Here is a 25,661-nt window from a genome sequence, read left to right as displayed (position 1 = left end):
CCACCTGGCACTACTGGCGGCCAACTGCAGGGGAAAAGGTTTTCTGCACCTGCCTGATGCCTAGGGGAATATCTTAATGTGAGTAATGTGCAAGAATATGCATCTGCCAGAATGTGTATTGATTTTTCTGCTCCCAGCAGTGTTTAATCCCTTTTCTCGCCATTCACTCCTTGCTTATTTCTCCCCACTCAACCTTTTCCTGAAAAATACAGAAATGCGTGGTTTCTCAGACCCTGACCTATTGTGTGATACATCAATAGAAAGCAACGCTAGTAATTAATAAGCTGGCTGACATGCTTTTAAGAATACGTAATATTTCCCGTTCTTGTGTTCTAAAAGAAAACAGGCCAAGATGAAAGTGAGTTTCACGACCCTGAACCACAGCAACACAATCGCTTCCATGGAAAGCAATTAAAAGCAAGAAATCTTAAGTATACGCTTTGCTTTTGAACTCTTCGTTCACTGTTTAATTAGAAAACGTTCAAAGGTATGCCAAATCTGATGAAGTGTGAAGCAATGAATGTCTGTACCAGGCTACATAGATACGGGGACCTTACCTCCGTCTGGACGAGGTAGTTGCGCTGTGTCCTGATGTGTTTGAGAAATCCCAAGGCATTAACTGTGCTTTTATCCTTTATCTGTTGCAGCATGCTGTCGATCACAATGTATGTCCCCGTTCTGCCAACACCAGCACTACAGAGAATAGAGACACAGCATTAGTATTCCAATCCACCGTGCAAACCCACTTACATCAATCAGTGACAAAGTTGAGACCCTGACCTTCACCACTGTATGCTTTGTTGCTGTTATTGGTAGCCAACAATAATATTTCTATGGCTCGTGACAATAAGTTCTAAAGCGTGCACCTATGGTTGATTCCCAAAACATTCCTATTCTGTCGGGTCAGATTTTTAGATGCGAGGTACAGCCATGTCCATTACTGTTACTAACTATAACAAGCATTAACAGAGCCTACAGGTTCCAGTGTTGACTGTCAGACTTTTAGCTTTGTCAATGCTTGTTTTGTCATTTTTTTAATTACTTTAATACAGCAGATGCTGGCTTCTTGCCAACATTAAAAAAAGCAGCAAAAAAAAAAAAAGGAAAGAAACTGAAATTGGCTAAAAGCAACAAAATTATTTGGGTTCAAAAGACATACATTGCCATTGTAGTTTGTGGCACTACAAGAACTACTTTGTGTGTGGATGCGTTTCTTATGAAAGAGCAGAATGCTGTCACTCGCGGTGAAGTAAGGATTCTACTAGACAGCTCCACCAGTCAAAAAACGGTCTGTGTCCTTGAAGATTGACAGACTGACGCCTCAGCAGGTAAGTCTGCCTTTGGAACGAAGTATTGCTTCTAAGCAATCTTGAGGACTGTCAATCGTTATGTCGTGCATGAGGCACTATTGACTTTTATTTTAGTTTGTATTCAGGCAAATAAGTACATATTCTCTCCTGTTTTACAGCTAACATTACAGTTGTAGAATTGACTCTTCCTAGACAAGACTATGGCCACAATGCTAATTCCATGGCTACAATTGAAGCTGTCGGATAGCTTGCTTAGTTCATTCATGTTGTATAACCCCAGCCACAAAGCACTTGCTTTCTCCCAGTTATTGTTTATAGCTTTAAGGGGTCCCCCTTCAAGGTCATCCTTTCAACCCTGTGGATTTAGTTGATGTAAAGTTGCGATATTGTAAGTGGATCTTCCAATTGTAATTACCTCAGAAAAAAGGATGTATAGAGTCCAGTATTCAAGAAAACCATTTAACAGTGACCCATCTGGACTCCCGCCCATATCTGCCATTTTAGTATTTTCCTTGATAATTAGAATTTCTGAGAAAATGATTCATCTTATTTCCCGTTTACAGCTTTGGATGTAGGTTAAGCATTGTTTGTCTTTGGAAAGGACAGTTACTGTCAGATTGTCATGCAGGCTGGATGCCATTTTTCAGAGTGTAGTTTGCAGCATCTTGCTAGAGGTATAAGTTGCCCTGGGCTTTCTTAGCAACTAGATCCTAATTACTACTTCTCTCCCAAATAACAGAGAATGGTACAATTACTACAGCTCTTCTATGGGCACTGCAGCATCACAGGATTAGGTGTAGGGTGTTCCGGTCTATGGCACTTGTAGGTACTTAGTGTTGTATCAAATATCGTTCAGTCGCCCAGCCTCCATATTGAGAATACATGCCATTCAGTTTCTAGGTTGCCATTCTGCAGGGAGTTTTAAAAATAATTCATAAATGTCAAACGTGTAACAAAAAACAGATTATGGAGGACATTAGGCTTTACTACGAATTTGTGGAGGTTTGCACTTAAAGTCTTGTTCTACTTTGGTACGTCTTATTTTAAGGCTTGAAACCCAGAAGAAGGATTGGCGGTAATGCTTGGATTGGGTACTAGTCCCATCTTTTTCGTATCACAGACTGAAGAGCCAACACAATGACAGGCCTTTGACCTACTCCTGTCTAGGGTTTTCTCAGGATTATTCAGGGAACAGGAGAGCCATGTGTAAACCCATGCTGGGTGGGGATAGGATTTTCGGAAATAAAGAGGGGATTGCTCTCAAAGGTTGACTCCTCCTCGCATATAAGAGCTGGAACAAAAAAGGGTGTCGCTAAATATATCTCCAATCGATCTGCTTATTTTCTTTTGTTGAAAGACTTACAAAATACAGTAAGATCACGAAAAGGACAAAAAGGAATTTTAATGGGCAGTAGAACCTATTAGATAATTAGCTGTCAATACAACAGATGACATGGTGCAGCACAAACTTTGCCCACCCTTTACATGTCACAAATACTTCATCAATATATGACCTGAACGTCCACTTCGCACACATTTCTTGTGTGGTTTAACAAATTAATGTAAGTGTTGCACTTGACATCATTAACGATTGCTTTCACTGTAGGGGTAGATAATTTACTCATATTATGTGTTTTCTAAATGAAATACACCACCCCTACTTAATTTATTTATTTTGAAAGTTTTATATAGCGCGAACAAGATCTTCGCAGATATCAGAGCGCTTTACAGAGGAGGGGAGCATGTATAAGCAGATACATCAATCATGTTAAAAGTACATTGAAGTGATATCATAAAACAATCAAGTAAGTCAATTTCAGAGTCAAAATAAAAATACAAAGGGTTCGAACAAGTAGTACAGATGAGTATCGAGTCTTTGTAGTTTTTCCCCAGTAGTGGTTCAAGTGTATTTAGCCATGAGGATCGCATTTACTTCTTTCTTGAAAAGTATGGTAGAGGTGATGAGCCTGGTTTCAGGGGGGAGCGAGTTCCAAATCCTGGGAGCCATTCCAGAGAAAGAGCGTTTATAGGTTTTTTCCTTATGGAATTTTTTAGGCTTTAGCAAAAGAGTGTTTGTGCCTCTAGTGTTTCTGGAGCCTCCAGAAATCGTCAGCTTCTGAGCGAGGTATCTAGGTGAGCTCAGGTGAACAGCCTTGTGCATCAAACAAACGATGTTCAGGTGTATTCTGGCTTCAAACGGCAGCCAGTTCAGGGATTTGAAGTCAGGGGAAATGTGTGAGTGTTTTTTTGATCCAATGATAAGTCTCGATGCGGCGTTTAAAGAGGCTCTTATGGGTGCCGTAGTAGCTAGGGGGAGACCGCAGAGGGCGGTGCTGCCGTATTCTATTCGAGGTATGACTAGTGATTGTACCGCAGTTTGGAAGTCTTTGGCTGGAAGGAAAGGTTTAAGTTTCCTAAGGGTGTTGATTTGGTAGTTCGCTCCCTTAGTTGCTTTGTTGATGTGTTCCTGCATGCTGAGATTGGTGTCAAGTGTTATGCCCAAAGATTTCGCTGAGTCCACGATGGTGGGTTGAACATTAAGTGCCGTTAGGTCTTTAAGCCACATTTGTGCGGTAGTGATCTTCGCGGGTGGTGAGATCAGAAGGAACTCTGTTTTAAGGGCATTGAGTTTGAGATGATTAGCGGCCAACCAAGATTGGGTGCTTCTGATCGTTGAGTTCAAGAGCGTGATGTCTTTGGGTGATTGTAGTTTGAGATAAAGTTGGGTGTCATCAGCATACATGTGGAAGTGTACATTGGATTCTTGCAGCAAGGTGGTGAGAGGTTCCATAACTAGGTTGAACAAAGTTGGGGATAGGGAGGATCCTTGTGGTACGCCTAGCGATAGAGGTCTTGGCGCGGACATCAAGTTGTTGCTCTTGAATTTCTGCGACCTGTTATGCAGAAAAGACGTGAACCATTTGAGCACAGTTCCAGATAGGCCCATTCTTGTGTTTAATAGTTCGAGTAAGTTCTCATGTTTGACGGTGTCAAATGCGGAGGAGAGATCAAGGAGGATGAGGAGGCAGGTGTCATTATGATCTAGGATTTGGAGGGCGTCGTCGATTATATGAGTCATAGCAGTTTCAGTACTGTGATTTGCTCGGAAGCCTGATTGATGAGAGTTGAGGAGATCAAACTGAGTAATGTGTTTAGTCAATTGTATTTGTGCGCATTTTTCCAGCAGTTTGGCAAGAGTCGGAATGTTGGTAATGGGACGTAGTTGTTTAGGTCAGAGGGGTCGGCTGTAGGTTTCTTTAGCAAAGGTGTGACTTGTCCGACTTTGAGGGAGTTGGGAATGATCCCTTGTTGAAGTGAGCTGTTAATGATTTTGGTCCAGAGTGGAAGGAGCGACGGGGTAAGGACTTTGACAGCGTTAGCAGGAAGGGGGTCCGTGAGGTGATTGGATGGTTTCAGAGTGCTGAGCAGATTGCCAATTTCTTCTTCCGTGTAGGTGACAAAGGTTGACCAGGTGGCATTGTTTTTTGGTTTAGTGGGTGCTGTGCGGTGGGGTTTGGGGTAGAGGCTTGCGTCCATGAGGAGATCATTCTTTATGTTGTCAGTTTTTTGGTTAAAGAAAGAGGTGAAGTCTTCGCAGGAGGGAGCTTCACACATAGTGTTGAGAGGTTGGGGTTGTTCTTTGGATTGTGTTCGGATAAGCTCAAACCGCTTTCTCGGACGATTTTTGGCTTGGTCGAGTTGACGGCTGAAGAAGTCTGATTTTGATAGTTTTATTTTCCTGAAGTAGGCATTTCTCTTTTTCTTCAGGTTTTTTAGGTTCAGTGCAGAGGGAGCTGATCTCCAGGTGCGCTCTGCCATTCGCATGGCGCGTCTATCGTCATTGAGACTCCCGTCGTACCAGGGATTGGAGATTTTTGCGGTGGCTTTTTTTAGCTGCAAGGGTGCGACTTCATTAATTAATGAGGTCATAGTGTTAAGATAGTGATCAGTCAAGGATTGGACGTCCTTAACGCCATCAGGAGGAAGTAATAATTTGCAGCTGTTGGGGGTCAAAGAGTTTGAGGTTAGTTTTTTCATGTCTCTTTTCCAGACTTTGGGCCTGGTGGATTGAACAGAGTTAACTTTAACTTTTTCATTGATGAAGAACGTGATAATATGATGGTCCGACCAGTCACAGGGTTGGATAGATTCGAGTTGGATAGAGGCCTCTTTGGAGATGATAAGGTCAAGGATAGAGCCTTTCTCGTGTGTTGGACTGTTGCAAATTTGAGTAAGGTCAAGGGCGTTAAGGAAATTCTTCAGACCTTTTACCACCGCATCATTATGATCGTTCCAGTGGAGGTTGAATTCACCAAGGTATATTAGTGTGAGTTGTCGCCCGGAGTTGGTTGAGATCATGTCCATGATTTGTTGGGAGAAGGTAAGGTTGTCACCGGGTGGGTGGTAAACGCCGTGAAGAGTGCAGATCGGTTTGCCCTCACTGATAATATCGAGGCAGATGTATTCACAGGACGTTGGGGAGGGTAGGGAAGGGGAAGTTACTTTCAAGACAGAGAGGTTGCTCCTGTATATACATGCGATTCCGCCACCTTTTTTATTGCCAGACCTGTCAAGTCTAGTGATGTGGTAGTTGGGGGGAACCAGAATGTCCATTATAGGTGTAGAAGATTCTGTTAGCCATGTTTCAGTCATGATGATTAAGTCAAGATCCAATTTTAGGATGAGATCGGCAATAGCGGCGGAGTGTCTAGCGGCTGATCTGCAGTTGAGGAGAGTGCATTTGTTATGTTATGTTATGTTATGTTATGTTATCCTGATTTATTGAGCGCACAGCTGCCCCAGCAAAGGGGCGTCCTGGCGCTAGTGCAGAACAAAACCGGACAGGAGGTGGGAAACACAACACGACGGCAACAAGAACTAAGGGGCTAAGGGGAAAAGAAAAGTTTTAACCGCCTTCCTAAAAGCCAGGAGCTCATCGATGGCACGGATGTGGACGGGCAAGGAATTCCACAGTTTGGCGGCAAGGACTCGGAAGGAGCGGCCGCCAATCCTGGATCTCTTGAAACGGGGAACAGTGGCAAGGTGGAGAACAGAAGACCGCAGAGAACGAGCTGGAACATAAGGAGAAATGAGTTGCTGCAGAATCTGAGGAGAGGAAAGCTTAAGGATTTTGAATGTCAAAATCAAAGATTTAAACTTTATTCTCTGTGCCACCGGGAGCCAATGGAGATTAAAAATGGTTCTCCTAGCTGAACAGAATTTAGGCAAACCAACCAGAGCCCTGGCGGCAGCGTTATGGACGCGTTGGAGACGGGAGAGCTCAGCCTGATTGACTCCAAGAAAAAGAGAGCTGGCATAGTCTAATTTAGACAGAATCAAAGCTTGCACAATAAGTTGACGTGTAGGAGCGTCAAAGTATTTGAAGGTGGACCGAAGCTGACGCAAGATTCCAAAGCAAGATGCCGCGGTCTTTTTAGTGTGAGTGGAAAAGCTCAGTTGGGAGTCAAACCATACCCCGAGGTTTTTGACTTCAGTGACAGGGGTAGGGGTAGGACCGAGCTCGTGTGGCCACCAGCTGTCACCCCACAGATGAATTTGTTTCCCCACAATGAGCACCTCGGTTTTTTTAGCATTCAATTGTAGGAAATTATCATTCATCCAGTGGGCCACAGATATGAGTCCCTCACGGAACTTGGCTGCCTCGAGATCGGAAGCCCCACTAATCGCAACCGCAAGCTGCGTGTCGTCTGCGTCTCATTTGAGACGGGGTGTGTCGAGGCTGGAAGGGTGTTCTGGAGCGAGGGGGACTTTACTCAGGTTACTATGGATAGCGATTCTGTTGTTCAGTGTGGGGGGTCTAAGGGGATTGGAGTGTATCGTGGGAATGGCAGTGAGAGTGTCGGGTGTGTTGCTATGGGGAGCTGAGTCATAGGAGCGGAGGAGGGTGATTGTGTCTAGGTCCGAGAGAGGGTTGCAGGAGCGATGGGGGCGGTTTTCACGATTGTGAACAGGGGTTGAGGTCCAATGCAGTGGGAGTCGAGTGCGAGTTCGCCGCCCGGGTGGAGGACCAGTTGGGAGGGGAGGTGATGGTGGAGGCGCGTGAGTGGTGTCTGGGGTGTGTGCTGAGTATTTGTTTGATGTTGTGAATGTCTTGTTTGATCTGGTGGAGGGTGTTGGGTGAGGGGTGACTGGAGTGTGATAGACAGAGTAGTTGTTGTTTGATGATGTACATGTCTTTTTTGAGCTGGAGGAGGGAGGCCGTAATGTGGTCCACTGTGGGAAGTGTGTAGGAGGTGGGGATGGGAGGGTCGGGCGTGGATGACATAGGGGAGAGGTTGGTGGTGTGGATGAGAGTATTTGTGGAAGGCGTAGAGTGCAGGGTGGAGGATGGGCGTTTATTAGTGGTGAAGGGGGTGGAGGTTGGGTAGTGGGGGGTGAGACTGGGGGGGGTAGCGGGATTGTAGATGGTTCTTTTTTGAGAGGGTGGAGTTGAGTTGATGGAGGTGGTGTGTTCTGTGTGATTAGTTAATGGGTGGAAGTGGGGGCTGAGAATGGGGGGGGGATAAAGGGTGGGGTTTGCCTTTGTGTGTGTCGGTCTGATGTTGATCTAGGTTAGGCGGGTTGCGGGTGGGAGCTGTGGTATCAGGGGTGAGAGGAACGGGAATGAGAGGAACGGGGATGAGGGCTGGTGTGTAGGGGGAAGGGGAGGGGTGGTTGTTGTAAGCAGGAGAGAGATTTATGTCTGTGCTTGAGGGATGTGGGGTAGCTACGGTAGGTGGGTGAATGACTAAGGTGCCGGGAGTAAAGGGGTGGTGCATGTCGTTTTGGGTGGGAGCTGTGATATCAGGGGAGGGAAAGGGGATGAGGGCTGGTGTGTGAGGGGAAGGGGTGAGGTGGTTGGTGTAGGAGGGGGAGTGATCTATGTCTGTGCTCGACGGGAGTGAGGTAGTTACGGTAAGTGGGTGAGTGACTAGGGTGTCGGGGGTAAAGGAGAGGTGCATGTCATTTTGGGGCTGGGCTAGGTTAGAATGAATGTGGTTTGAGGCTGTGGTGTCAGGGGTGACAGGAATGGGTGTGGTATGAGAGGATGACAAGGTGAGGTTGTAGGGGGAGGCGGGGGTGCCGCTGGGATGTGTGGGTGAAGGATCTATGTTTGTAACTGGAGTGTGAGGTGGCTACATTAGGTGGGTGAATGTCTAAGGTGCCGGGGGTGGGGGGACAGTGCGTGTCATTTTGGGGTTGAGCTAGGTGATTGGGGGCTGTGAATTCAGGGGTGATAGGCCTGCGGGTGCTATGAGTGGGGGTCCGATGACTGGCGAGGTGTTGTTTGAACGTGGGGAACAGGTTGTCTAGTAGTTCCAGGTTCTTGTCTGTGGATTGAATTAGGATGATCCCGTTATTGTATATAGTGATGGTTGTTCTGCCCGGGAAGAGTTGGGATGGAGTGATAGAGAGTTTTAGGCCATGCGCAAAATTCCTGGAGGTGGAGACGGTGAGTAGGGTGCGGAACGTGTTTCTCCATTGGGCTCTGCGTGTGGTGTGGAAGATAATATCAATGTTCAGTGAACCATTGACTGGTGAGAAGTAGGTGTCTGCACAAGGAGTTTCAGGGTGGGACCTCAGGAAGTTGTGTTTAAAGCGTTTAGCGGCTTTTTTAGTGAGTGAGGGTGGGTAGTTGATTCTATATGTGTGTTTGCCGACAGGTTCCATGATGGGAGGACAGACTAGGCAGGTGTAGGAGGGAGGGTGTAGGAGGGAAGGGTGCACTGTCCTAAACAGTTGCGTGGGCCTAAAGTGACACTAGTGAATGCACAGTAATGCTATACGCAGAGTACAAATGCAGACAATCATAGTGAGATAATGGTAAGTAACACTAGTGAACTGCCAAGGTATTTGAGGTAGTAATCGGTGCATACAGGGTTGACTGACACTAGTGCTTACTGTACATATAAAATTCCACTTTGATAATGTGTGCTTTGATACTGTGAACAGCATGTATTGATTAGCGAACTAAATGGAAAACATACTCACATATGCAAAACATGATTTCACTTAAAACGATAAAAATGTAATGTAATGTGGGAGTTAATATGTCATATTTGATGTAAATGTAGTTCTTAGCCATAATTGCACGTGATTTTAAAGATTTACTGAATGTTATATATAATGTGAATCTAATGTACTTGAAATATATATTAATTTGTGTTTAAATGTACACATTCATATTCAATGTGCACCATTGAGTAGATGCTTTAAGTAGTCTTCAGTAGGCCTGTATTCCAAAATGCTGCATAACTACTGTTGTCCATTTTCTTGCCAATGTGACATTTCTTGCTGGTATTCACAAGCATTGTTAGTTGTATAATAGATACATTAAGTGTACTGGCATTAGAGGAAAGCCTAAGACGACGACACTGGAGAAAGAACATGAGGAGCCAGAGCGTCAACTGAAAGGCCTTTTCAGCAATGTTCTAATCAAACCTGTGTGTGAGACGGCGATGTCGTTCCCATGTTCGGTGTGGGATATTTGGAAATTGTTGCGGTCTGGAACATGAGAAATGGATGAGAACAATGGACCCCTGATGATGCAGACAAAAGGGGTGTTGCCTAGAAGACTTGTGTGTTGTGATTTAGTGTTCACTCAGTCACGCTTCAGGACCCTTTTTCCAGAGACGCTTTAGGAGGTCTCTTTCAAACTTCTCTTCTGCCCCTCTAGGGGCTACCTTTCCTTTGGAGTTTGAGAGGTTTGGACCTCTATGCTTACTTTTCATTCTTTCCTAAGTGTGGCTTAGGCAAACACCTGTATTTGACCCATAGAAAACTCTTGACCGAGCTTCTGAAATGTTGACACCTTCCCTACTTATTTCTCCTTGTCTGATTTTAATTATCTTTATGGAAATAACGGATTTAGAGACTCTTCAGATTTTTAGGAACATCCTTTAGGTAGTCTAGATTCATTCTTGCATAAACAACAGAACTTGCAACTCTTTTCTGAGCACCAAATATTGCTTTTGATCTTTTGTATTGCTGTGACTGAATTGCTTGCTTGCCTTACATCAGTTGGCCTTTATTTCTTCCGCAGGCTAGGACTGCCTGCGACAATTTTTTAATTCTATAGTATGGTTTTAAGAGTTGTGTATCAACTTGATTTTGAATTTGTAATAAATCTTCTTAACCCATACCTATTGATTCCTGGTCCTCATGGTGCAGCCAAATGAGTTGCACTGTTAATTGAATTTGATTGATATTAAAGTTAACACCCATCACCTCTCAGTTGTAGAAAAATAGTCCATCTGAGGACCATTGGTAAGCAAGCAGGCTCAGAAAATGCTGGATCAATACTTATACTGATGTACCTGCAGTGCACCACTACTGGGCCCATTTCTGGACTTCTGGCAGCAGATGATCTCCTGACAAAGGTGAGTACTGGGAGTGCATACTCTGGCACACCCATGTCAGGCCACTGTGTATAGTGATACTGAATTACTGTTCTTTCATTGTGACGCCCTTTGGGATTTCCTTTTTGTCCCTGCAATAAAACAAAATAGAAATATTAGGTTTACGAATGTAACATTTATTTCCTGTGTTCCCAACAATTAACAACCTTTCTTCTTTTTGAGAATACATTTGAAATACAGTGTAAAAACTATTTTGCTGCAATGGAAAACCACTGCTTCCTAGATTATAAACGCAACGTTAGAGCAGCACTACAATACTAAGATATTAGATAAAGTATGAATCTTTAGTGACTGCAAAACAGTAAAATCGTTTAGCAAATTTACAACCGCACTGCGTCACACATACAGACATCAGCATTCATATGGTAAAATTCAAATAAAGCAATCCCTCAATATGGCAACACTGGGGGGGGGGTGGGGTGGGGGGGGGGTAAGATACATTCTTTGCAGGAGAAAGCGAGAACAGCCAAAATAAGATGACAACACCCACAACCAATAATTATTGTGGCAAATGTGTCCTAAAGTGATGTTCCATGCTCCCACCACAAGTTCATCATGGACATGCCAACACCATTACACGCAACTCAAGCAAATCACTGGAAGGAAGATTATAGAGTAAAGACTGAACCCTGCTACACAGAAAACACAAGCAGCAAAAAGTAATAATACACTTGAAAATAATATCGATGAATGTCAAGCTTCATAAACCATCCAAGACTAGTTTCAATTTAACGATGTAAGAGAGAACACAACGTGTATACAAGCTGTGGTCAATGCCAATAAGATTTGTTTTAATGTACTGCTCGATGCCATAATTCTGCACCAGCAAAACAATGCAAATAACAGGGGTTAGTGTTACTCAATTCCCTCACACCTCAGAAGGATATACGGTGGAGTGGACGTTAGCACGATTCAAGTTTGACCTACATCCTAAACCATACATCCCCTGTAGGTATTTAGCCATACCCTACTACTACAAAATATAGCCAATTTGCATATCTTTCAATGTGTATATGCTCAATACTGTGGAGTTTTGTCCATAGTATGCTCAAAACTGGAGTTTCGTCACAGCTAATGAATTTTACACTTGGACATTGGTCCAGTTAGACCACTAATCTATGATGAACAATAAAAATGGTATCACAGTTCATTATACAGCTAAACTACACATACACAAGAACATATGACAAATGTTGTCTTGACACCACAGAAAAGTGACTGATGTCCACATACTCTTCACTCCTACTTTGTGGTGTAGTATACTTAATCAAAGCAAACATAAGGAGATGATGGACGGAGTGCTGAAACTTTTCAGACACTCACCCCCAGTCACAGATCTGGGTTGAAGCCATCAACGTTCTTTAGCTCACTTTGCGACCCACCTTCAGACACAGCTATATGCAAATCAGTTTTGACCCTGTGCCTCATGGGAACAGTCCAGTACGAACTGCCAAGCCATGTCTTCCCTGGACCGGATACAAGCTTCCTGGGACTGGTTTCGGGCTAACAGCCCTCATCAGCCAGGCTAGCTTGAAACCAGTGGCAAAATGAGCAAGTGACCCACGTGTGGGCATACCCTGCCAACTTAGGGCAAACAAAGCAAACACAAGGAGATGATGGAAAGAGCGCTGAAAACTGATGAGGGGTGTTAGCCCCAAACCGGTCCCAGGATGCTTGTTTCTTGTCCAGGGAAGACATGGCTTGGTTCGGGCTGGACTGTTCCCATGAGGCACAGGGTCAAGACTGATTTGCATATAGTTATGTCTGAACTGGGGTGGCGAAGTGAGCTAAAGAAGGTTGATGGATTCGGGCCAGATCTCTGACTGGGGTGAGTGTCTGAAAAGTTTCAGCGCTCCGTCCATCATCTCCTTGTGTTTGCGTAGTATACTTAATACCTTGAGCGTCTTAGATGTCCTTATTATCACTCTAGTAATGGTATAAGAGCCAAATTGTGTGGTTAAGTCTGCACTGGAGCAATCATAAATGGTGGGCGATGGGGCAGTGTCTTATTTCCAGGTACTTACTGAGACAATTCAGCTAGCAAAGCAGAGACCTGTCCAGGGCAATGACAATCCCTCATGTTGATGCAGAGCATGACTGGACATGGTGAATGTACGTATATATTATATTTATAAGGGGCAAACCTAGCTGGAGGCCACCTGCGTGCTAATCAATGGATGTAGCCCAAAGAGAAGAGTCATGATTGTTTACTTGAAAGCAAGTTGAGCGAGGAAATCCGTTGAGTAAAGAGAAGGCCACAGCCTAATGAAGGAATGACAGGCTGAATAAATGTTCATGATGGTAATGTTGTTTCTGAGTCATTTCAACAGTGGGCTTGACAGCCTTCTATAATTACATGTCTGCACATACATGTGATACAGCCTGCAAGTCCCACAATTCTTTTCCCTAGAATACTGACAGACTGCAAAAAGTACTTCTTTGAAAATGTGAAACGCTGGTCATGTTTTATTGATATTTTCTTTATTTGAAGGGACCCCAAGAAACAGTTACATGAATGTGTTATATGGCTCAATCTGGGAGACAATAATTATAAATGTATCGCTATCAAAAGTAAGAATAGGTGCGACTTCTTTGATAGAACTATCGAAGAAGTCTCGAGGAACCTTGCAGTTCATCTTTTTAGTAAACCTACAGATAAAAACACTTTACTGCACTATTCAAGTTATGACCCCAAAAGCCTGAAGGATAATGTCCCCTTTGAACAGTTTCTTAGCCTGAGGAGAAGCTGTACCTTGATGGAGGATTAGGATAGGCACTCTGAGTTATTAAAGAGTAATCTCAGGGATAGGCAATATCCCAATACATTGATAAGATACTCATATAAGAGAGCAATATACTATGAAAGGGAAAGTATAATCCTAGGAAGAGAAGAAAAGGGAGAGACTTGGCTTTGTTAGAAATTTCTCAGGAATGAGTAATATATTAAAAATGTAATTAATAGAAATCAGAACATTTTAAATAATGATGGGAGTGTAAAATTTAAAAGACCCCTATTTGCATTCCATAGAAACAGGAATTTTCAGATGAAATTGGTACACACTTAGAGTGGAAGCCACAGATACAACCTATTCAGAATAAAGAGAGAACTGTTGGCAACTATAAATGTAGTGGTTGCAATGTGTGCCAGCTACGCAGAAGGGATATTAGGGGCTCATGCCAAGGGATAACGTAGAGTGTTCAAAAATTGCCGGAGTAAAAAAGTGGTGTATTTGAATATATGCTGTGTGGTCTCTCTTATGTTTGGAGAAACTAGCCGCGAATTGAGAGTGGGGGACAATAAACACAAAATGGTCATTTAGAACAAAGAAAAGCTCCTTTGCTTGACCATTTTTTACTTAAGGAATATAAGGATTATGATTTATGCTGGTTTGTGCTAGAAAAAGCAGAGACAGAAAGAAGAAGAGGGAACATCGGCAAGCTAAGGAAGACCAGAGAGCAGTTTCTTATGACTACATTCAATACATTTAGGGTCGGATTGAACAGCAATGAAGAGTGGGAGTGCCTAATTATTTTGTCACAAAGTACAAGATGTCACGGTTTGGGTTTGGCGCAGATGCTGGCGTTGTTGGATATACATCTTTTATATTTTTCTCTATTTAAATTTTTTACAATGATGGCACCCGATTTGAATTTTCATACGGCAGCAAAGAATTCGGCCTAGCGTTATTAGGTCATGTTTAGATTAATAAATAAAGATTAGGTGATAGATGCTAAATAGGGTTGTCGGAAGCAATTGAGACATCAAGATGGCCATCGTTGAGGTATACTTAGACCACTATATATGGAGGTAGATTTCGGAGCATGTTGTGAAGAAATGTGCTATTGCAGGATGGATATAAGGTAGAGGGGCCATGCCCATTACATTCTACTCATTCATAATGTAAGTACGAGACAATGAGGATACAAGGGACGAAATGCATATGTTAAAATGGCTGCCAGACCTGGATCTATCACAGTCTAGTGGTCCGCAGCATGTTCTTTGCAGTCTCCACAGCAGTGGGAGCTCAGCAAAATGCACCCAACTCACCTGATCCTTTTTTTTTTTTTTACTACAAACACGAATAAACAACGTGAATATGCTGAGGGGTGAAGAAATTATAGGCTAGGTTGTGAGGGACTATGAGGGAAATGCTGGCCCCTGGGTAAAAGTGGTATTCAGACATACTATCTAGAGGCGGTAGTACACCTAATGAGTATTTTTTGGTTTGATAACATATCAAATAGACAAAATGATTCAATTTAATATCTCAGCGAGTGGAAGTATATAAACCTGGTGTTTGATAATGGGGTAGGTACATCATTATTATGCACTATAAATTAGGGTTCTGAAGAGCAACTGGATGGTGGAGTTGCGAGGCCCTAAGGGTGCTTTATATTGACAAATCATTTTAATATTTGTAGATTGTTGGTGTGGAACATTATGAGGGGATTTGATGGAGTCCGTCCATAGATGATTAGGAGTGAAGCATCTGCTAGAGGTAAAGGGTGCCCTTTTGCGAATGGGGTGTGATAGATCTGTGTCTCACTCTATTTAATGGGAGTTAATTTGAATTTACAGGGTTGGGATAACACTCAATGTAGGATGGTCACCTTGTGGAGAGATTGATTATGGTAATCTCCCATAAATAAAGGCCCAGTGAAAAGCGTAAGGAGGGCCTGGAGGCTGATACTCCAATGATACAGGGCGATAAATACAGATAATGACTTGGTGGTGTTGTTGTTCCTTCAGAACACAGTGGAGGCTCTTTTAAATGTGACTAGATATAATAGAGCTGGTGTTCGAAGTGAACCAGAAGGCACACAGCACCACTGGGAATAGTAGAAATAGTTGGCAAGTGAATCAGGTAAAAAAAAAAAAATTGAATACATGAGTGTCAGTTCTGTTAGCATGAAAGAAAGATGGATGCAAGAAGAAGGCAGTGGCAGTACAGTATGTGGATTTGTGTGCCTATGTCGAATACATGGGGAGTTTGTTTGAATACCATGGCATGTTGGATCGATGTGCATGGATATCCATTTATGAGGTGGGTGTTAAAACCTAAAATGAATTTTAGAATAAATCTCTCTAATCATATCTATTTTGAGCGGTTATGACTTATTGTGCATGTAACAAATTGCTTGTTATTTAAATCTTAGGTCATGATGTTTTGTAAACGGACATTGTTTTTAAGATATTACATGAGATTATGTTGGGGAGGAAATACCCATATATTTATTTTCTGAAGATGGGGGTTTTGGTAAGTTATTTCCACTCAAACATGTTGACTGAAATTAGAGGCATGAACTATGCACACTGGTGATGCTTAAATGTTATAGATTTAATTAATGGACAATTAGTGACAAACAAAGTAGACGTGTATTTTTGGAAAGACTAAGTTTGAGGTCTGAAAATATATCCTTGTTTTAAATATTTGTGCATGTGGTCGTTAGGAGTATACGTTTTTGTTTATATGGGATTTTAATGTTATTGGTATTATAAGGAGATTAAAGTCAACTTTATTGTCATCTGCTGTGGTACTCAGTTGTATTGCATTTTAAGTATGTGCATAAGTGTACAAACTGTGTGTGGAGCGTTTGCTTGAGGTTTGAAATTTTGCCTAGGGGAATATATTCAGATTTTGGCAGCCAGTACATTTGTAATAAAGACTGTTCAAGCACCAATAACGTTTCCCTTCACAGCACGCTCTAGGAAAATCAAGACTAAGCATCTGCTTTCAGGTTCGCAGGTAGAGCAGTGCAAACTATCTCAGCAATTCAGTAGAGGTAAAATATCTTTCCACATGATGTGAACTTTTTTTGCAACATTCATGGCATCAGTCCTAGTACACATTCAAATATGGCAAGATCTAGTCAGCTCCACAGTCAACTTAGATGATCTACGAAATGGTTTAAGAGTAGAGTAAGAGGCTGATGTCGCCAGCTGGCCGGGTGCTGTTAGTGACTGGGTGAATGGGCTGCAACTAGTACAGCTTCTGAAGGACTACTGTGGATCGTGCAACCTCATGCTGGCAGGCTATCTGTACACATAAAAAAATCATGCATGATGTGGCCAATACAACAACACTAATATTCGTAGCTTGGGGTTGTTTTACCCATTATATGCATTGCATTCACTCATATACACCAGATTGTACAAATGTAAAGATATTATTAAAAATAAAATTAATTTAAAATACATTACATTGAAAATAGTCATATACATTTTGACGTTACATGGACCCATGCACACCCCATTGCAGAAATATCAATAACTGAATATAAAAAATAAATGTATGGAAAAAAAGCCCTAGTGCAGGCATCAGGAAAAAACATATCACTCCAAAAGTGAAACATAGTTGTTTTGCCAATTGCTTTTAGCTTTGCAGCACCAGTAAAATAAAAAGAAATCTTTTTACAAAAGACACAATGGTGTTGTGCCGTTCCACTGACGCACACATCGGCACACGTACGTTCCCCTGTGCAATGATGCAAGAACCATTTGCTTTCACTTTTTAAATATTGATTAAAAAATCAAATTAAGAACTGCAGATACCCCGTGTTAGGGAGGGCAACAGAGAAGGATGTGGGGAAGGGGAAAAACTGCATATGGAAAGCAGTGGGAGAAGCACAAGAGGGAGAGAACACTAGTGAAGTACATGTGCAAGAAAGGGCAACATGTGGAGGGGGGAGCACACCTACAAGAGATAGAATTGCAGGCAGGAGGGAAGAGAAGCACACAGATGAAAGACAGTATAACTGTGTTGGAGGATATAGCAAAGCACACAAGGGAGACAGGTCATAAACACACATGCACTCTGGATAAGTGCTTAGCAAAAAAGAAGTTCCTTAAAGGTGAGAAGTGGAATGACACAAGTAAAGAGGTTATGTTACAGGGAAGGGAGAAACACAAGATGGACAACTTGTGTTGGAGGATATAGCAAAGCACACAAGGGAGACAGGTCATAAACACACATGCACTCTGGATAAGTGCTTAGCAAAAAAGAAGTTCCTTAAAGGTGAGAAGTGGAATGACACAAGTAAAGAGGTTATGTTACAGGGAAGGGAGAAACACAAGATGGACAACTTGTGTTGGAGGATATAGCAAAGCACACAAGGGAGACAGGTCATAAACACACATGCACTCTGGATAAGTGCTTAGCAAAAAAGAAGTTCCTTAAAGGTGAGAAGTGGAATGACACAAGTAAAGAGGTTATGTTACAGGGAAGGGAGAAACACAAGATGGACAAGCCAAGTCATCAAGTAAGAAGCAATCAAATAAGAGCGACATTAAAGTCAACAAATGATAAGCAATGGGGGCTTTAAGCCGACTCTAAGATCTTGGCAATTTGACAATGTGACTGGCAACCAGAGAGCTTTAGCTGTCTGATAGGCTCAACCTAAAAATGAAATGGCAGACAAACAAAGAAAAATACAAATATGAAAGTGTTTGTGATTAATAAAACAGGACTAACACCACATCGAACAATACCTTTCATGCACTGAAATATACATCGTAACGCATGTCCCAAACACACACAGTGTGTGGGCACGATTTATAAGTTACAATAGTAATGTTTGTCAGGTGAGTGGTGCGAGTTTCCCTCTTCTTTTCAATGTATAGTTTTCAGTAGTATAGGATGAGATCTCCCAAGCAGAACTATGTTTGTGTGATGAATCCCTAAAATATGCCAGTAAAGTTACTAATAACTTTACATCTCATTTCAAGCTGCTTTTTTTCTGAACCCGTTAAGCAATATGGTGGGAGAATATATTAGGTAATTTACACTTAAACATATGCATCTCCCATTTAAATGTAAATTGGGCCAGTGGGAGTGTCCCATACCTGAACTTCAAGTACAGCGATCTAGGTAATCCAACTTGTAAGGAATCGAGTGCTGCTTCATATGATGAGATAATGTTGAAGTCAAGGATCTGGTCTGATAAGCAACCAGTCTTACTTGTTTTGATATTATCACCCGAAAGGTAATCACGGCATCGATCTTTAATCTCTTGATGTGAATAGCAGAGAGTGGATTCTGTGCTGGACGAGAGATTTGAGGCCTAGAGCATATAGCATCTTCTATACATGTAGCAGCCATTTGACACCTAAACGGCCTGCTGTTTCTAAAAGCTTCCTTGTTGCTTTCCTGTAGGTTCTATTTAAGGTGTTGACCAGACTCTGTGCACAATAATTAGAGGTCTCGACTTTTTGGTAGAGGAGGTCGGTCTGTAATTCCCTGGCTCGTCTCGATGCCCTTCAAGTAGGTCACCCAGATGCCTGGCTTAGAGGCGTAAAGATCAACTGGTACACAGTCATGGCCTGGTACCTTTTTGGCAACAGGTGATTTGAGTGCAGTATTTGAGTCAGTATAAGATATCTCAAGGGCGTCTAGTTGACCTGGTGTATTGCCCCAGGAAGGGCTAGTCATACCTTCACTGTTCGCCTCAGCTTTTGCCAGGGAGTGTAGCTTTTTGTAATGATCAACCCCCATTCTGGTTGTATATGGAAAGCAACTACATCAATAGGTGAGGTGCTGCCATTCGCAATAAAACTCTAGAATATTTTGGAATCTCTTGTTCTCACTTTTTTTTATCCCTCCCTGAGTCTTTGATAAAATGTCCATCAATTTTATGAACAAGACATTGTTAATGGTTTTTATTGATTTGGGGGTGGGGGGAGGCACCAAGTAATATATCCAGCTTCTGCAAGACATAGCACATTCATATACACTTTACTCCACAAACTCCCACTTAAGGGACTTTTTTGTTGTTTGATTCAGCAATATTACCCAAAATGCAAGGTTTTACTTATTTAGGGGTGGGGATAATCAAGACAGATAATTTAAGATCAAAAGCGTTGTGGTCGCTATCCCATCTTTCTAGGACTCTCAAATCTACTATGCTCGACCAGAGAGACAGCATTAGGACATAATCAATTCTGTTTCCACTGTTGGATCGATTTTATGTGGGAGCGCCCTGTTACCTGTTAGTCAGATAGGGATCTACCATTACAAGCTCTTTAATTAATGAGGCTGCACCTATGCAGCTAAAAAGAGTCTCTACTAAAATCTCCAAACCATGGTACGACGGGAGTCTCAACGAGGATAGAAGCAACATGCGAATGGCAGAACGGACCTGGAGATCAGCTCCCTCCGCAATGCACCTAAAAGATCTGAAGAAAAAGAGAAACGCCTACTTCAGGAAAATAAAACGCTCAAAATCGGACTTCTTCAGCCTCCAACTCGACCAAGCAAAAAACCGCCCGAGAAAACTGTTTGAGCTAATCAAGTCACAATCCAAGGAGCAACCACAACCACTCAACACTGGGCGTGAGGCACCCTCCTGTGAAGACTTCGCTGCTTTCCTTATCCAAAAAACTGACAAAATAAAAAGCGATCTCATTGACGCAAGCCTCTACTCCAAACCCCAATGCCTAGCACCCACTGAACCAAAAAACAATGCTACATGGTCAACCTTTGGCACATACTCGGAAGAAGAAATTGGCAAATTACTCAGCACCCTGAAACCATCCAATCACCTCACGGACCCCCTCCCTGCCTTCGCAGTAAAAGACTTTACCCCTTTGCTTCTCCCTCTCTGGACTAAAATCATCAACAGCTCTCTCCAACAAGGAAGCATACCTGACTCCCTCAAAGTTGGTCAGGTCACACCTCTACTAAAGAAACCAACAGCCGACCCCTCTGATCTCAACAATTACCGTCCCATCACCAATATCCCCACTCTCGCCAAACTGCTGGAAAAATGCGCACAACTACAATTGACTAAACACATTGAGCAATTCGATCTCCTCAACCCTCACCAGTCAGGCTTCCGAGCAGGACACAGCACAGAAACTGCTATGACTCACATAATTGACGACGCACTTCAAATGCTAGACCAAAACGACACCTGCCTCCTCATCCTTCTTGATCTCTCCTCAGCATTCGACACCGTTAAACATGAGAATCTACTAGAACTACTAAACACAAGAATGGGCTTATCTGGAACTGTCCTCAAGTGGTTCACTTCCTTTCTTCACAACAGGTCGCAGAAATTCAAGAGCAACAACCTGATGTCCTCGCCAATACCTGTAACGCTAGGCGTCCCCCAAGGATCCTCTCTATCCCCAACTTTGTTCAACCTAGTCATGGAACCTCTCACCACCTTGCTACAAGCATCCAATGTACACTTCCACATGTACGCCGATGACATCCAACTTTACCTCAAATTACAATCACCCAATGACATCCTGCTCCTGAACTCAACGATCAGATGCACCCAATCCTGGCTTGCCGACAATCACCTCAAACTCAATGCCCTGAAAACAGAGTTCCTTCTGATCTCACCTCCTGCGAAGATATCCACCACTCAACATTGGCTCCTAACCGCACTCAATGTCCAACCCACCATCGTGGACTCAGCAAAATCTTTAGACATAACACTCGACACCAATCTCAACATGCAGCAACATATCAGCAAGGCAACAAAGGGAGCGAACTTCCAGATCAATACTCTGAGGAAACTTAAACCCTACCTCCCAGCCAAAGACTTCCAAACTGCAGTACAAGCACTAGTCATCCCACAAATTGAATACGGCAGCACCGCCCTCTGCAGACTCCCCCGAACTACAACCGCACCACTAAAAGCTTCTCTAAATGCTGCAGCGAGACTCATCACTGGGTCAAAAAAGCACTCCCACATTACCCCTGACTTGAAATCCCTGAATTGGCTGCCTTTTGAAGCCAGAATACATCTGAAAATCGCCTGCATGACACACAAGGCGGTACACCTAAACTCACCCGGCTACCTTGCTCAGAAATTGACAATCTCTGGGGGAATTAGAAACACAAGAGGCACAAACAATCTTCTGCTGAAACCTCGAAGATTCCGGAAGGAAAAAACATACAAGCGCTCCTTCTCAGGAATGGCGCCTAGGATTTGGAACTCACTCCCTCCCGATACCAGGCTTATCTCCTCCACTACACTCTTTAAAAAAGAAGTAAAAGCTATCCTCATGGCTAAATACACTTGAACTACTATCTCGAACCCTATTAACACCCTGCACCGATCTGTACTACATGTTTGACCCCTTTACTTATTTGTTTGAGTTGTCTTATTACTCACATGATTGGCTTTGCAGTCACTTATTTGTACTATTTGTACTGTGTGATCTATTGATTTACTTGTCTGACTATGTTCCCTCATGTACCCTTCTATGTAAAGCGCTCTGATATCTGCGAAGATCTTGTTCGCGCTATATAAAACTTTTAAATAAATAAATAAATAGCCCACCCCTTAATGTAATGCCCAATAATTGGAGAGCAAGGGCTGAGCTTCTAGTTGTTTTGGTGATCCCAGATTTTGGGATTGACCATTGTTTGTTTTCCTCGACGGTTAGGGATGCGTCACCATTGATCAGTGGTTTGAATGTCGGATTAAAGTCCCCAACAGCTATCATAGGTGCTTCTGGGGGAAAGAGACTCAATTGATTGTGTAGAAGCGCGAGAGTTGGCGATTCTCTACAGATGCTGATCGGTCTATTGTAGATGTTGAACAAATAAAGAAATGCAAAGAAGAACTAAATGAAAGACGGGATGACGCAAGAAAGATGGGGGAAATGTGAAGGATGGAAGAAATTAAAGAAAAATAAAAGGAAGTAATAAAGTGAGGAGAAAACGGAAGAATGACACAGGGAAAGGAGTGTACGATAGAGGAAGAAAGGAAAATAGAAGGAGAAAAGGAAGAAAATCGAATGAAAAGAGAATAATGGACGGAATAAAGGAACATTGAATGGAACAAAGTCCAAATAAAGAAAGCATAATTAAGAGGAAAATGGAAGTGCAGATGAAGAGAGAAAAAAGGGAAGTTTGAAGGAAGGAAGGGAAGAGGAAGGAAAAAAGGAAGAATAAAAGAAAAAACTTAAGCAAGCAGTAAGGAAGAATAGAAGTAATAAGGAAGAAATCAGCAACGGTATAAGAAAGAAAGCAAGGAAGAAAAAATGGTAAATAAGAAAAGGGAGACAAAAGAAAGTGTGAAAGGGAAGAGGAAAGAAAAACACAAGGGAAAAACGAAGGAAGGAAAGAAGAAATAATGGGTAAGAAAGAAAGGAAGTAGTGGGAGGAAGAAATTGAAAAAGAAAGGAAGAATAAAAGGAAGGAAACAAAGAAAAAGCAAAAAGAGAGGTCGGGTAGAGGGTAATGATTAATAAAAGAAATATTAATGAAAGAAAATGAAAGACAACAAAGAAAATCAAAGAGTAAGAAGAAAACAGGAGACATAAGAAAGGGAATATGAATGCAAAGTAATCAAAGAAAGGGTGAGAAGGAAGAAAGAGAACAGTAAAGTGTAAATAGAATTATATAGGAAATCCTTGGTATAAATCTGGCCCTAGAGTAAGGGAGGCCATCCTGCACATATCTTCGTCATCCTTAGCCCATTTCAGGGCCAACTCTGGCTTAGTGGTGACCGTCTCTATCATATGAAGCTCAAAGTTCAGGCTTATAGTATATCGGATAGAAAAGCGTATAGTTTATAAGCAATTGTTTTCACAGTTTACTTGGGGAATGAACTATCCAAACCTAGGGAGCATAGGGCTTGCTGAAGGGTGGTCCTGTACTAGAGTGCTGTCAGTGAAGATCTCCCATCCTATTGCCGCTGCCCTGTGGATTGTCTTAATTTCCTGGACACCAGAGATCAAAACCACATTTCAGATTTTCCTTGTGTACACAAAACAACCAAAGTAACCTAACTGCTAGGACCTTCCCTTTAACACTCTTCAGCCTTTGGTGAGGCTCATCGGGAGGATCCTTTAACCCCTTCCATGCTGGGCCGTTTCCGCCGCTGTGCGGTAAACAAAAGAACAGGGCGGGGCCGTGACGAACCCCAGCCGTCATCAGCACACGAGCGCCGCAGAGCGAGACGGCTGGGGTTCGTCACCAGCATGGAAGGGGTTAATGAAAATATCAGGAGTACTTGCAGTGTATACAGAATCAATCACCATAATATTGTGTCTCCCATCTATGGTTGGATGCACTCACATTGTAGTCATTCAGTTACAACGGATTGCTGACCTTAATGTAGGTTTGAGTGTTTGAGTTTTCAAACCAAAAGACTGTCATATAACCTTTTACTTCTATCTGATCCTGAGAGCTATCCATTTCGGAGTTCTGCGTGCTCCCCGTATACGTCTTTCTGTACCTACGCTCCACTGAATTTGCTATGCATTCCTGCGCTTGAAATACCCACACATTCCTGAGCCTATGAGCTATCCATACTGAAATCTGCAGACTTTGAACAGCTAGAACAGTTTAAATCACCATTAACTAGTTAAAAACAAGCAAACAAAAGTAGGTTAAACAAGAGTCACAGCAAAAATAAGTTAAAAATCCTATAATCCTAAATTAAATGCACACAAGTACAACGTCAATTAAAATCAATACATTTACAGAAAACAAAGGCGCTGCACTCCCTTATCAAAATATAATTAAAAACAAGCTGGTAAACACATTTTACTATGAGCATGGGCAAGTCCTTAAATTGATTCATTCTTTCGCGTGTCTGAACATTCCCTCCCTCAGCATCTTTGGAACCTCTTCCTGAGTCTGCAAACTGTGATTTCCTTCTTCAGTTACCAATTCATGAGTTCATGAATTAATGCTGCTTGACTTAGTCCTGACCCCGGGTCACCCTATTCCTATCTGAACTATACATTTTTATTTCTGCCCAAGAGACCGCTTCAGTTATCTTGCCATCCTAACGCAGATTGCTCCCCGACATTCTTGTGACGCCTGACCTCAGTCTCACCCGTAGTGGACACAATATACTACTTGTAAAATCGTTTACACGCTCTTTAACTTTAAAAGATTGCCAAATCCAACGGTGAATTTGAATGACTTGAAAACTTTTCTACCTTTCATCCCTGTAACTTTCAATTCCTTTCTGCGCATTCATTTTGCGACACTTCAAAAATTCACCTAAACTCCTTTTTCTCCTAATTATTTTTGTCAAAAGGCAAGCAGCTGGAAACCGCATTGGTTAAATTGACTGAAGGCCAAGTTTATGGCGCTTGCATTTCACCATACATTTTTTGCCACACTTTTGCTAAAAAGATTGTTCGCATAAAAGTTTCTCAGATGGTTAGTACCTCCTATAAAAGTGAAACGGTCTTATGCTTTACCAATTTTATCTGTAGGTTTTATCTGTGCACATTTTCATAACCACTGCATACTAAATAACAGTTAGGGGACATGCGCCCTCATTTTTCGCAGCATTGCTTACCTTTTTCATTTTCACATTCCTGATTGCAAAGCGGCGAAGTGTGTAGCATGCGTGTACTTTTGTGCTCTTCAGGGTGACGATTACATTTCCATATTCTTCACTGTTCTCCGTGGGCCAGTACTGATCACATTTTCTCTAGCAAAAGAAAAGGCAGCATAATTCAGTCTGCAATATCTCCTATTTAAGTGCCATGAAGTGATGCAGAGTGCAGGCCCAGAGTACATACAGCAATTCAGCCCCCACTTGACACACACTTTACGGGGAGATGTAATAGCAAGCTAGACGGTATAGAGAAATGCCATGTACCCATCCCAGGGTAATGTCTGCATTAAGAGCCATCGCCGAGAGTGCAGACCCTGCCTGGGCGAGATTACCTGTAAAAGGGCACATCCGAGGAAGCACTTACCCTTCCCTTTTCGACAAGGTTAGTGATCATGACGATGATTCCAGTGTTTTGCTCCCAAATCATCCTCCAGAAGTCTTCAAATGTGGGCTTTAAAGGTCCCTGGGTAGCAATGTAGGCTTTTGCTTTGTTGTAGCCCTTCAAAGACAACCGAGATATAAAGGCCAAAGCTATTTCTTTGCAAACTCGATTAATAATTTACAGAGAGCAGGAAGAATGCTCATAATAGACTGAAATGCATGCAGGTCTGTC

The 25,661-nt window shown here is 42.5% G+C and overlaps 1 protein-coding gene across 6 annotated transcripts in view; it reads right to left on the bottom strand.

Moving 5' to 3' along the window:
• LOC147692851 (receptor-type tyrosine-protein phosphatase gamma-like) overlaps nucleotides 1-25,661 on the bottom strand; it is a 1,083,817-nt gene that overhangs the window by 74,133 nt on the left and 984,023 nt on the right. For all 6 annotated transcript variants that reach the window (XM_086939073.1, XM_086939071.1, XM_086939072.1 and 3 more), the window contains 4 exons: nucleotides 25,413-25,547; nucleotides 25,007-25,141; nucleotides 10,628-10,800; nucleotides 558-693 (listed from right to left, as the gene is read on the bottom strand). In XM_086939073.1, the coding sequence (XP_086795199.1) occupies nucleotides 558-693; nucleotides 10,628-10,800; nucleotides 25,007-25,141; nucleotides 25,413-25,547 (579 nt within the window). The remainder of the gene's footprint in view (nucleotides 1-557; nucleotides 694-10,627; nucleotides 10,801-25,006; nucleotides 25,142-25,412; nucleotides 25,548-25,661) is intronic.

Source organism: Lissotriton vulgaris, chromosome 9 (assembly GCF_964263255.1).
Source record: "Lissotriton vulgaris chromosome 9, aLisVul1.2, whole genome shotgun sequence".
NCBI lineage: Eukaryota > Metazoa > Chordata > Amphibia > Caudata > Salamandridae > Lissotriton > Lissotriton vulgaris.
The sequence above is the reverse complement of the archived record's forward strand: the minus strand, read 5'-3'. Positions and strand labels throughout refer to the sequence as shown.